This window comes from Salvelinus alpinus, chromosome 36 (assembly GCF_045679555.1).
Source record: "Salvelinus alpinus chromosome 36, SLU_Salpinus.1, whole genome shotgun sequence".
Lineage (NCBI taxonomy): Eukaryota > Metazoa > Chordata > Actinopteri > Salmoniformes > Salmonidae > Salvelinus > Salvelinus alpinus.
Window position 1 is genome coordinate 4,367,178 of NC_092121.1, and position 13,751 is coordinate 4,380,928.

Below are 13,751 nucleotides of genomic sequence, written 5' to 3' on the forward strand. Positions count from 1 at the left end.
ACCTATATGCCCTCTTGCCATCAAATTCGTTAAACATTATCATTTCAGAATCGAAATAATTCTTAAACCTATAATAATAATGTTTTCCAATTATATAATAGCGAACCAGTTCTACACATTTTTACATCTAAAGCATCGCAATGTAATCTAAAATAGGCCTACGAGCAGCTTTGTATGCTATTCAATGTCTTTACATATACTATAACATTCACCACAGACACATCTTCATTGTCTATGCTAAATTTCCCTAATTACAGCCTACATTGAACAATTAAAACGATATTTAGCACAGAATGATATGGAATACAGAAAGCTCCACCCTGCACCAGACACATCCAATCACATTTTGAGATTTAACATCTGAAACGCTTCATTGGCTCTTGATATGAAGGCGGGGATTTTGACGTCAGACCCTGACGTCCAATCAAAACAGACACCACATCCCATGTCATGAATATTAACAACTAAGATTACCATTCAAAATATTCATTTCAAAAGACACTCTGGGCTACAGCCTTCACTGCTCACAGGAAGCCTTTTCGAGGAAACAAGAAAAAACATATTGTGTCAAATTAGATACGATAAATATGGAACAAGAGACATTTTGACAACACAAAATACAAAAAATATGGTTTAATTAGCTTGACAACAGGCAGACGGCAATATAAATCAACAAAACTAACAACTAGAAACTGAACTACTGTAACAATACACAGGCTATTGCCTTTTTTTTCTGTTAAACTTACAACGCTTTGAAATGTAGTATATCAAAACGTCATGTTTAAAGTTCTCTGTAACTTAACTTCATAATCATTGAAGCCTAAGCAACAGTTCCCCCTAGTTGTGTAGGCCTGCGCACATTAAAACAACATTCAGTTCTCTTGGTTAGGTTAAAACATTCTTTACAGAGCATTTTGTGTGGGTTAAGGGAAATTAACAAAATCATGTGCTATAAATCTAGCATAATTCTTCAGATTTTTTATTGCAAATCAAATAAATTAAACAGATTATTTCCAATATAATAAATATAAAATGTCTTCTTGCCATCATAGGAAAAACGCTGTATTTGCCACTAATTACTATAAATATAGTCTATTTAAGCATAAACGCTAAATACACCCCTTAATATTTACACATAAATTCGTACTGTCCATTACTGTAAGACCTTTGGACAGGCAGTGTAGATCATTTGAGTATTGACCACTTTATTTGTTCTTTGGCAGACTGCATTATCTGGAGAGAGAAAAAAACAGAAAACACCTTTTCAGATTGAGTGTGGAGAAACAACATTCTCACAGATCAATAATAGTAGCCTATTATAGTATACTGTAGTAGTCTGTTATATTTATTGTTAATTGTGACCCAAGTCAACCAGTAGGTGTCACTATTGTATTCATGTGAATGGAACTCCTCAAACGTTCATATTTTACATGAAATATGAGCCCCATAAGCTTCGTAAGTGTAACAAACTTTGTAAGTGTATTTTGTGTAGTAGACACAAAAAAAGTGAGTTAGCTTCTCTGAGCAGACTTAAAATGCATTTTCATCTAGCTTAGAAACACAATTAAATTATATTCAAGATCGGTAACGACCTGATGCAAGTGTGCCTTGGTGATTTATAATCGTCACTCTCCCTGCTAAAATGAAATTCCACAAGAAAAACAGCATTTTTTGGGGCTGTTGAAACAGAGACGCATAGCATAAAACTATGCACCAGGGGGCGCAAGGAACCCAGGTAAAATTATGAACTTGTGTCTAGTGTTTAGTGTCTACGTCTAGTAGTTTACTGTTAAGTTCAGTGTTTTAGGTTTATTGTCTAGGTCTAGTTTTTTTTATATAGGCACCATGACAATTCCATGTCTCTTAGAGGGTTTTCAAGGTATTGTCATTTAAAGTTTGGTTCCAACTTGGGAGAAAAACTGTCACAAGGCAAATAGTTAATTAATAGCTTTGGATATAAACCCTTCCTTGCAAGCAGGGTCTGACTCAGGAGTACAGGGCAGTCTGAAAGTCACACATAGAGATGACCAGTATAGAACAGTCATGATGTGTCCATTCTATATACTTCATATCTATCCATCTATCTATCAGGGGCGGCAGCGTTGGGCATTGGGCCAGTAACTAAAAGGTTGCTGGATCGAATCCCCGAGCTGACAAGGTAAAAATCTGTCAATCTGCCCCTGAACAAGGCAGTTAACCCACTGTTGCTAGGCCGTCATTGTAAATAAGAATTTGTTCTTAACTGACTTGCCTAGTCAAATAAACGTTACATTTCAAAATATATATTAGAGACTCAAAATGTCCCACGTCGGAGGGTGAGGAGTGACTTACATTGGAGGTCATAGCCAATTTGTCCGTAATGTGCTGTGAGGGTTAAACCAAAAGGTTAGGAGAAGAAGGAAAGAGGAAGTAACAGGCAGAACATTGCATGAAGCTAAGAGCAATTCAGCAGCCACGCTGACCATGCAATGTCAGCCATTCCATCATTGACTATACAGGTGTGAGCATGGCATCAAATTCAGATGCGGGTAAGTACATGCTGGCAAAGCTGGCAATTCTCCTAAATGATATTGAACGCACGTATGAATGCAGTGTGTTTGGTACTCATGAAGAATACCTGATTCAAATGGATGAATCTATGTCTGAATGCAGTGATGTTAGTCAAATGTAAATCCTATGGTAGTATTGACGGCATGTCATACAACTGGACCCTATCGTTTAAATCAACCCGGTATTATGAGTAGTAATATTCGATCATTTTAAAATTTAACAACACTGGGAGACAATTATCCATATATTGTTTACTGTGGCTTTATTCTACAGAGAATTTAGTATAGAAATGACGAAAATGGGTAACTGGAAAGGTAAGAATCAGGGTTGTGGTCAGTTCCGTTTAAATTCCAGTCAATTCAGAAAGTAAACCAAATTCCACTTCAAAGCATTGAAGATAATTGGAATTAGAATTTTGGTGTACTTCCTGAATCGACTAGAATTCAAAACGGAACTGACCCCAACCCTGATAAGAACCGTGTTATAGTTTATATGCAATTCATGTACTGTATATGACAGCAGAACAGAAGGTTATGTCATCAGGTGTGAGCTGAAATGAATGGCTAAAGTTCTATCCATAGAAAAGATCATCATACCACGCATGCAGGGTGACGTTGCTTTGTGTGTGGGTGCGTGTGTATGACCTCACCTGAGCCACGCTCTGCTCTGACAGTGGGTTCTCATCCGCCTGGAATAGATAAGAGTCAAAGAAAGAGGGGACGTGACGTCATAGCAATCAAGCACACACACCATTAGGGGCTGTGTGTGAACGGAGTCAAACACATAAAGCAATGCAACAACTGTGTAAGATAACAAGAATGCCCTTAAAACAGTCATTTGAAGCCTTGCATTGCGAATGTAAATGCACTCCGACACTGGTGAATATGTCAGTGACCACCACAATCCAATCAAAATGGCTGCCTCACACAAGGCATGCATTGTGCAAGGGAGTACAACAAAGGGCCCTGCTGCTCTTAGTGTACCAACACCTATGGTATTTCCGATAACCCCATACGGACGCCTTGAAACACTCTGGGCAACCTCAGGCTAACCCCTGACAAACCACAGCAAGACACAGACTTAGTGGACAGTTGTTCCAACGTTGTGAGGTGGTTATCTGGAGGTTATCAGAACCTAAAGTGATATGCTCTCTCATCACGCAGTTACCTGCACTGGATATCCCTCACCCATCCCTCACCCTCTATCCCTCACCCGCTATCCCTCACCCGCTATCCCTCACCCGTCATCTCTGGTTGTAGGGGCAGTCTGTTGCTATGCACACTGGCTTCTGTCCGTCTGTCCATCAATGTTACCAACGATGTAATCAAAGAGGTCGAAGCCGTAGGCTTGCTCTGAACCATCCAGCTGACAATGTGAGGGTGGGTTCGGGGGAGAGAGGACACATCAAAGAGGAAGATGGACTTGGGTGTTGAGGGGATGGTGGGGGGGTGCTGAAGACTGGCATTTGGTGTTGTGACATCAAATAAGTTAATTCATTTTCTTCAAACATACAGGTTATCAGAGTCAACAACAATCCACTAGACAATCCCTACATCTGTCGGTCTGAAAAAAATCACAATTTCCCATAGTCATCTGTGTCTTCAAGTATTGTCCCCATATCAGAATCCATGTATTAATCCATACAGTAGACACAGTCAGTGACTGTAGCTGTCTTACCCTGTAATTGACCTTCTGGATGACCTGTTGGGGGTCGCTTTCCAAGATCACCCTGGTAACACGACGGTAAGGGCGGTCATTAAGAGAACACAAGATAGTGTACCAGTAACTCCCAACTCCATCCCTTGAATGATACCTCAAATCAAAGTGTATTGGTCGCATACACAGTATAACAGATGTTATAGCGGGTGCAGTGTTACTAGCTCCTAACAATGCAGTAAAATGTCAAAACAGGTACACATATAATCAGATTTTTTTTGCTCCAAAACAAGAAATCAAGAAATGTCGGAACGAATCCAATTTTCAACCCAAATAGCAATGTAACAGTAATCCAAATGCGATCTATACGTTACCCCCCGTCAATAATTTCGTCCACTACCAAGAAGACTCCGTCCATGTTGTCCAATAGACACCTTCTCTCCACATTTTTCCTGCGAGTAAGAAAACTTCAATGACTGACTTGAATTGTAGTTAGTATGTGGAGCCAATAGGGATGAAACCTGTGATTGGCTCTCATATTATTGCCTTGTGGACCAGAAATGTAGGGCCCATAACACCTTAGGCTATTCTGTACATTTAAAAAACACTGACTTAAATTAACTTCCCGTAGCACCAGTTGTCAAGGTTTGAAATGATACCGAACAGTTGGCATTTTAAAAAAAATAGGAGAAAACTGCATGAAAAGGAGTGGAGAGAGGAAGCAAATAGATTAATTCACTCTCTCCCTACCTGCATTGCTACTGCATTGGTTTCTATGGTAACGGCACCAGCCCCTGTCAAGCTGTTCCCTTTCACCGAGAGGCCAAGGGTGTGTCACTGTCATCCCATCATATATATAACCCAAAATAAACGATCAACAACTTAGTGTGGCCTTCCAACTGATACGGTTCCCCATATTTTGAACGCACGAAGGAAACAATTACACCAGAGCTTGTCAAATCACAAATGAACTTCTTTCTAATTTTGTTGACCTGTCCCCATATTAGTGGCGGCAGGTAGCCTAGTGGCGAGAGCGGTAACCGAAAGGTTGCTGGATCGAATCCCCGAGCTGACAAGGTAAGAATCTGTCGTTCTGCCCCTGAACAAGGCAGTTAACCCACTGTTACTAGGCCGTCATTGTAAACAAGAATTTGTTCTTAACTGACTTGCCTAGTTAAATAAAGGTTAAATCAAAAAACATTTACAAGAGTGATGCTCTCTAATAATTAACAAAAAAAAATCTAAATCGTTTCCTGCATCGCTGTTGACTTTGTTACAATTTTCTCCTCAATGTGTCTACAATCGTTAGCCCCTAAAGGTGACCGACATTCTCACATTTTAAAAAGGGAGGTTACTTCAACATAGACAACACTTACCTTAGGATTTGACTGAGGGACTCAAACAGACAGTTCAGCACAGCCATGAGCATGAGCTATAGGAAGAGAGAGCAGGGCAGTGGATGAGGGGAGGATGAAAAGAGAATTGAGAAGTATAGATGGAAGCCAGGCGAAGTAAACAGAGAAAGGTTGTGGGACAGGGAGAAAGAGAGAGGGAGAGAGCGAAAAGTCAGGTGTGGTTGACTCACACTGCTTGTAGAATATGAATGCCAATTTGCCATGAAGGGACTGGTCTTTCGCTAGCAACGTACATAGCAACAAGAAGTGCTGAAGAAAATCGAATTATCAGTCTTTTATTCTCATGGGCATTTGCAATATATAGGGTCTCCAATGATGACGTCATGCCGACAAATGACCAGTGGTGTGTATTCATGGATGCCAAAGGAAGCCAGCCCCCCCCCCCCCCATTTTATTTTGATTTTTACATATACACATTATATATGTACAGTGGGGAGAACAAGTATTTGATACACTGCCGATTTTGCAGGTTTTCCTACTTACAAAGCATGTAGAGGTCTGTAATTTTTTTATCATAGGTACACTTCAACTGTGAGAGACGGAATCTAAAACAAAAATCCAGAAAATCACATTGTATGATTTTTAAGTAATTAATTTGCATTTTATTGCATGACATAAGTATTTGATCACCTACCAACCAGTAAGAATTCCGGCTCTCACAGACCTGTTAGTTTTTCTTTGAAGCCCTCCTGTTCTCCACTCATTACCTGTATTAACTGCACCTGTTTGAACTCATTACCTGTATAAAAGACACCTGTCCACACACTCAATCAAACACACTCCAACCTCTCCACAATGGCCAAGACCAGAGAGCTGTGTAAGGACATCAGGGATCAGTTCTCCCCACTGTATATGTAATTATCCTTCAATTTGCAAAAGAGGCTGAATGTATCTCACAGGAGAAAGCATCCGAGCGTGCGAAACAGCGCCCCTCTGTTTCTCTATGTGTAGGCCATCTATCTGATACTGTCTGGTCCAAACGAGTATGACATTGTTTCTGCCCGTAGCATTGAATGCAAGGGAAGCCAACGAGCATTTGGCCTCCCTCAATTAAAAAAGTATACAAAATCTGCCAATCAGCGTTGAGCTAAACTGACCGAGCTCAACTGTGAATGATCCTGGCGCACCAAAAAAAAGTGTCAAGAGAAGCCAGTTTGGATTTTGGTATCACTCCTATCAAATCGCAATAAGAGCATACGTCATTGACAGAAACATCTCATTGTATTGTTGTCTTCTGGTGGTTAGCTGGCTAGCTCAAATTGGCACATTCCTAAATTAGCCATGGATGGAAATAGAGATTTGGACTTGTCGTTGTAATTCATTTTCTCTACTGGCCATGGCGATTCTTATCCAACCATTAATTAATATATTGTTGTGCCCTTGGCCTGAGAGGATGGAAGTTCAATATACGCTACCGGTCAAAAGTTTTAGAACACCTACTCATTCAAGGGTTTTTCTTTATTTTTTTACTATTTTCTACATTGTAGAAAAATAGTGAAGACATCAAAACTATGAAATAACACATGTGGAATCATGTAGTAACCCAAAAAGTGTTCAACAAATCAAAATGTTATATTTGAGATTCTTAAAATAGCCCCCCTTTGCAAAGCTGTCGTCAAGGCACACTCTTGGCATTCTCTCAACCAGCTTCATGAGGTATTCGCCTTCCTAAAACTTAATTTGTGGAATTTATTTCCTTTATTTCCTTTTGAGCCAATCAGTTGTGTTGTGACAAGGTAGGGGGATATACAGAAGATGGTCTTTTACAAAATAGGACTAAGTCCATATTATGGCAAGAACAGCTCAAATAAGCAAAGAGAAACAACAGTCCATAATTACTTTAAAACATGAAGGTCAGTCAATAAGGAACATTTCAAGAACTTCAAAAGTTTCTTCAAGTGCAGTCGCAAAAACCAGCAAGCGCTATGATGAAACTGGCGCTCATGAGGACCGCCACAGGAATGGAAGACCCAGAGTTCCCTCTGCTGCAGAGGATAAATTCCTCATCAGAGCTTCCAACCTCAGAAATTGCAGCCCAAATAAATGCTTCGCAGAGTTCAAGTAACAGACACGTCTCAACATCAACTGTTCAGAGGAGACTGTGTGAATCAGGCCTTCATGGTCAAATTACTGCAAAGAAACCACTACTAAAGGACACCAATAATAAGAAGAGACTTGCTTGGGCCAAGAAACACAAGCAATGGACATTAGAACAGTGGAAATGTATCCTTTGGTCTGGATTACAAATTGGAGATTTTGGTTCCAACCACCGTTTCTTTGTGAGACGCAGTGTGGGTGAACAGATGATCTCTGCATGTGTATTTCCCACCGTAAAGCATGGAGGAGGTGGTGTGATGGTGTGGGGGTGCTTTGATGGTGACACTGTCTGTGATTTATTTAGAATTCAAGCCAATCTTAACCAGCATGGCTACCACAGCATTTTGCAGTGATACGCCATCCCATCTGGTTTGGGCATAGTAGGACTATCATTTGTTTTTCAACAGGACAATGACCCAACACACCTCCAGGCTGTGTAAGGGCAATTTTACCAAGAAGTAGAGCGATGAAGTGCTGCATCAGTTGACCTGGCCTCCACAATCCCCCGACCTCAACCAAATTGAGATGGCCTGGGATGAGTCGGACCGCAGAGTGAAGGAAAAGCAGCCAACAACTGCTTAACATATGTGAGAACTCCTTCAAGACTGTCGGAAAAGCATTCCAGGTGAAGCTGGTTGAGAGAAAGCAAGAGTGTGCAAACCTGTCATCAAGGCAAAGGGTGGCTATTTGAAAATATAAAATATAAAATATATTTTGATTAGTTTAACTTCTCTAGGGTAGGGGGCAGCATTCGGAATTTTGGATGAAATGCATGCCCAAATTAAACTGCCTGCTTCTCGGGCCCAGAAGATATGATATGCATTGAACTGGTAGATTTGGATAGGAAACACTCTAAAGTTTCCAAAACTGTTAAAATAGTGTCCGTGAGTGTAACAGAACTGATTTGGCAGGCAAAAACCTGAGAAAGATCCATTCAGGAAGTAGTTATTTTTTTGGTTTTGTAGTTTTCTATTCAATGCCATTACAGTATCCATTGACTTAGGACTCAAATTGCAGTTCCTATGCCATCCACTAGATGTCAACAGTCTTTAGAAATTGTTTCATGCTTGTATCCTGAAAAATGAGGAAGTAAGAGCAGTCTGAATGAGTGGACCCTAAAGTGTCACAGAGCTTTTTCATGCGCGCGACCGAGAGAGTGCCTTTCTTGTTTACCTTTTAAATTGACGACGTTATTGTCTGGTTGAAATATTATCAATTATTTAGGCTAAAAACAACCTGAGGGTCGAATATAGACATCGTTTGACATGTTTCTATGAACTTTACGGATACAATTAGGATTTTTTTGTCTTCCTGTTTTGACTGCGTTTGAGCCTGTAGATTACTGAAGAAAACGCGCAAACAAAACGGAGGTTTTTGGATATAAAGAGACTTTATCGAACAAAAGGAACATTTATTGAGTAAATGAATGTCTGCTGAGTGCAACCATATGAAGATCATCAAAGGTAAGGGATTAATTTTCTCTATTTCTGACTTGTGTAACTGTTCTACTTGGCTGGTTACTGTTTGTAATGATTTGTCTAGTGGGCTATGTTCTCAAATAATCGTAAGGTATGCTTTCGCCGTAAAGCATTTTTATCTGACACCGTGGTTGGATTCACAAGAAGTTCATCTTTAAACCTATGTAAAATAGGTTTTGTTTTCTGAATTTTTATAATGAGTATTTCTGTATTTGAATTTGGCGCCCAGCAGTTTCACTGGCTGTTGAAGAGGTGGGACGCTAACGTCTCACGTACCCAAGAGAGGTTAACACTTTTTTGGTTACTACATGATTCCATATGTGTTATTTCATAGTTTTGATGTCTTCACAATTAAATAGTCAAAGAAAAACTCTTGAATGAGTAGGTGTTCTAAAACTTTTGACCGGTAGTGTATAGCTAGATGTAGAAAGCTAATGTTAACTTGCTAACGTTGCCCATGAAAGGAAGTTAGGTTAGCTAGCAATCATTTATTTTAGCCAGGTAGTCTGGGCAAACAAAAAATAAAAGCATGTACTGTATGACAGAGCGATTGACCATTTTGTCAACATGTGAGAAGAGCATGGTATTAGCGTTTCTCTACAAGTAGGGTGAGTCAACATGCTCTCCTACTTGCACGAATGCACACGCACACACAGAAATCAGAACCATGGACAGGCACATCATATTTAGTTTACGTTGACTGGATTAAATTGTTTTTGGTATCTTTGAGTTGTCACTGTATTAGACTAATCAGAGGAGATTTGATGATGAAATGTTGAAGATGAAATGGTGCTGGAATAGTGAAAGCAGCGCTTTGTGGATTTCACCGGACAGAGGTTGCTCTCCGGTTGTGTGATAAAACAAAAGGTGTGGTTGAATTCCTTCTGCCACTGTGTCTTCTTATCGTCTTCTTATATCATGGTCGCAAGGCATATTAGTTAACAGGTTAAAGACGAAACAACGCAATTCTCACAACACATAGGTTTTAACGGGGGTGGGGGGGCTTCCCCAGTGATTTTACCCATGCACCGCTACTACAAATTACATGTTGCTTTCTGAGATCCCGAATTCTAAATTGATATGTGAGCGCTTAACTCAGACTGTGTGAATTATGCATTGATGTCAATGGAAGGTTTGTGCAAAAAGGATCCGGGCCATATAGTCTTTGAAGCACCAGTCTCGCCTTGTACTCCCTCTGCATCACATTACCTACCTCATTCTCCTGTGCACTGCCCACCACGTAGAAGAATAGGTCGATGCTGCACTTATACACGATCGTCATCCCCTCCACGAAGGCAATCTCATCTGCTTGGGGGGGGGGGAGATCAAGAGAGATCTAGCCACCAAGTAAACATTAAAGCACATCCACACCTTATTCACATTTACGGATATACCCAAGTGAGAGGTTTTATGGTTATTTTTTTTGTTTTATGGTTCCAATTTAAATGTGAGTTTTGTCATATAAAATGCTCAACTCCTATGTGTGTGGGGAAGAAGGGATGGAGAGGAAGGAGGGCTATAGAGATAGAGAGTGGGCATCCTCCTTAGGGGCAGGTGGACCCGGGGTGTCGGATGACTGCTGTGAATTCCATTGGAACAAAAGAGTGCGAGAGCTGTCTGTCGCTGAACTGGTTCCCTCCCCTTTTGTTCGATGTAACGCGAGCTTGGGAGGACTGAAGAACCCAGAGGAACCAATACTGTTTCTCATGTTTAGACAAACTGACCAATGAGGATTGAGCCGCCGGCTAACGCTATACAGCTAACCCAGTCTCGTGTTTTTCTATGTTGGAGGGATACACAAAAGGTGTGTGAACCACGGGTCCTGACTAAATCATTATTTACACAGTTTTCTATTAACGTGAAGCCAAAGAAGACTGGTACACATATGCATTGATTTACATTATGATACCGTCGATACTGATTTCACTGACGGTGCACATCAACTTTCTCACCACATTGTTAGAAGCTTATTTTTTCTTAATCTCATTGGTTCATTAAAACTATAACATGGAATAGAATATTAGGCTTCAAGCTCAACCATCTACTCCAATAGTCTCCTGGGTCATTTTTTTGAATGGGGGAAAAACTTACTGTCAGCTTTGTGTGTCTTGTTGAAAACGTTCTTTTCAAAGTTCTTCTGCTCCTTCATGGAGGGGTAGAGCTCTGTGTCGTAGTACTAAAACGCACCAAAGACAGACATGAGACGCATTAGTTATGACAAATACACCATCTACAAGAGTGCTCATTTGGGGAAGTTCTCACAATGTCTCGACTCCACAACAATAGCCAATGTGGGTAGCTATTGGACAACTGTTATTGGCATACCTTTGATAGAAGTCTATTGCCATCGTTATCCAGAATGAAGACCGCTTTCACTGTGTACAGCGAGGGTTCCTGAAAGACAGTATGACCACACGTTGACTAGAATAAAGGACCATTTGCATTTCCATGGGACCTAGGCATACTGAACACATTCCTAACAGTTATTAATAGAACACTGATGACGATGATATTGGTGATGATAATACAATCTAGTCACGTTATTCAAAAACACGAGGGATATGACAATGTCAGAAAGAGACGTGAGTGTAGATGTCGATGGTCGCAGATCCTTCAGTTCTTTCCATCCCACGGTGGCTTGTTTGAACCAGGCCAAAGTTCTGTTATGCACTGACTACCACAGACTCAGAGCCTAAGTGTATCACAGAACTTGGGCCAGGAACATCACATTCAGGACTTTAGACCTTGAATTGAGATGAACTGGAGGAAAGTGCAAACCAGTCATCAAGATGCCTGTGCCAATTAGAAACAGTCCATATTCAAACTAATTCCTTGAAAAGTTCAATGAGGTGCAGGTGTCAGGTAACCAGTCCTATGGTCCTTTGTGCAACATTATTTTATGCATTAAGCACAGTGAATATCAATATCAAGAGTGCATAACTTATGAAGTCCACATCCTGACACTGTACTGTGCAGCCATAATGACTCTGCCTACTAACAGAAAACACTGCCAATTTACATTGAACAATACATCAGATAAAATGATATCAGTAAAAAAAAATATATATAGAGAGAGAGGGATATTTCGAGGCCGAGGGTCAAGAACAGCAGGTTGGTTAATCAACGAAAAGTAATTGCGGCCTTGTCCAGCGCTGCTTGTTTTATTCTAAGTTTAAATTACAGTTTAAAAAAAATTAACACAAACAATTTATTGTAGCGCAATGATCATTTGTCTAGAGTTTAGTTCAAAAGTGTAAAATTATTCTATGCATATTTAGTTGAAAAACCCACCTGTGGAATCAAGTTTTTGGTACGCGTAAAATGCTGCGAAACGCAGCTCCTCCGGTTGAAACCAAATATCGTAGACGTGGCACACAATATATCCAGTGTTCACCCTTCAATGCTTGGGCAGGCTGATGTCACAGTTCTAATACAAGTATAACGGATAGCCGACAACTCATGCCATTCATTTAAGTGTAAATCATAACAAATTAGGTTATAATCTCAGATATGTGACATGGGGTAGCTTTTTAGACAGTATGCCCCTCTCTCTGGGATAATTTGGCAACTGTTCGAGTTTGTACAACAGCAATTGCCCATTGACGAGGAAAAGTGCAACACATGTTGCAGCTGGTTGTGGAATTTCAGTACGCCACACTCAAATAGCGCATAGACAACATTCAGACTACAACGATAGTCGTGCAGAATACAATACTTCCTAATGTCTGCTATCGTACCTGAAAATATTAGATCCAGCCAGTCAGACCTCAAAAAAAATCACTTAGCCTGGGCATGATGCAAAAACACTGAATACAACATTTTACGCAGCAAAGGGCTACAATGAATGCTATTGAAGCAATGGCCAACGAGGCCTAATCATGCATTTTCAAGGTAAAACTCGTTTAGAAATACATAAAGCTCCATATCCCTACCGATTGCTTACCAAAGACGCGATCTCCATAGTGGTTCTCTGGTGTTGACGTGGACAGGTTTGAGCTGTCATTCTAGTAGACCTCGCAAAATCCTCTGACTCATGGGTGGGCGGATCCTCTGCTGGCCTAGAGGAGGCTCCGCGAAACCAAGCCCCTCAGTCGGCCATGTTGGCTCCTTCAAATTCGTGAATGATGTTAGGTCCTCGTTCTCTAGGAACCACAATGGCGTCAGTTTCTTATAGTGGTGTTTTTACGCGTCACTCCAAAATGAACACCGTTAGGGTTTTGATGACCACCTACTTCATATGGCCAAGTAGTGAATTATGGGGCATTATGCATATACATCCTATCAGTATTATCTTTAATCTCATGTGTATAGAATATGTCATAAATGACCTACTCTTGTTACAAGTGATAGCCTATTTTATAAAAAAATATATATGTGATTCAAACCATGTTGCGAGGCTCGTCTGGATTAGCCAGCGTGGATGTCTTTCTGTTATAGTTCGTTCTAGCACGGCAGATGGCAGCAATGCACATATGGATGGACCGTCAGACAGACAGTAGGATATTCTACTTTGGAGCCTGCGTACGGTGTGGCTGTGTGTTCAGTTGATTTGGCA

General features: G+C 40.5%; 1 protein-coding gene across 18 annotated transcripts; it reads right to left on the reverse strand.

The window, feature by feature from the left end:
* Positions 1–618: 618 nt before the first annotated feature.
* LOC139564895 (coatomer subunit zeta-1-like) lies at positions 619–13,348 on the reverse strand. 18 transcript variants are annotated; one of them, XR_011672833.1, is made up of 11 exons: positions 13,140–13,292; positions 11,522–11,590; positions 11,288–11,372; positions 10,410–10,504; positions 5,583–5,638; positions 4,581–4,658; positions 4,228–4,351; positions 3,791–3,915; positions 3,200–3,238; positions 2,332–2,364; positions 1,182–1,233 (listed from the first exon to the last, which is right to left on the reverse strand). XR_011672833.1 is itself a non-coding variant. In XM_071384761.1 (10 exons), exons 1-10 carry the CDS (start codon positions 13,197–13,199, stop codon positions 1,186–1,188), a joined length of 612 nt encoding a protein of 203 aa, XP_071240862.1. In that variant the 5' UTR covers positions 13,200–13,291; the 3' UTR covers positions 619–1,185. The 18 variants fall into 18 exon arrangements, 12 of the variants coding, with proteins under 12 accessions (XP_071240862.1, XP_071240858.1, XP_071240861.1 ...); XR_011672832.1 differs by lacking the exon at positions 2,332–2,364 and having other exon boundaries at positions 619–1,233; XM_071384761.1 differs by lacking the exon at positions 3,791–3,915 and having other exon boundaries at positions 619–1,233; positions 4,228–4,279; positions 10,410–10,501; positions 13,140–13,291.
* Positions 13,349–13,751: the final 403 nt, after the last annotated feature.

Bases quoted from the DNA above. Each gene is read 5' to 3' on its own strand.
- LOC139564895 (XM_071384756.1), bottom strand. From the start codon at position 13,199: ATGACAGCTCAAACCTGTCCACGTCAACACCAGAGAACCACTATGGAG. The intron at 10,505-11,287 runs GTAAGTTTTTCC...CCCCCCCCCAAG, and splicing joins CAAGACACACAAAGCTGACA to CAGATGAGATTGCCTTCGTG. The intron at 4,352-4,580 runs GTAACGTATAGA...GTATCATTCAAG, and splicing joins GACGAAATTATTGACGGGGG to GGATGGAGTTGGGAGTTACT.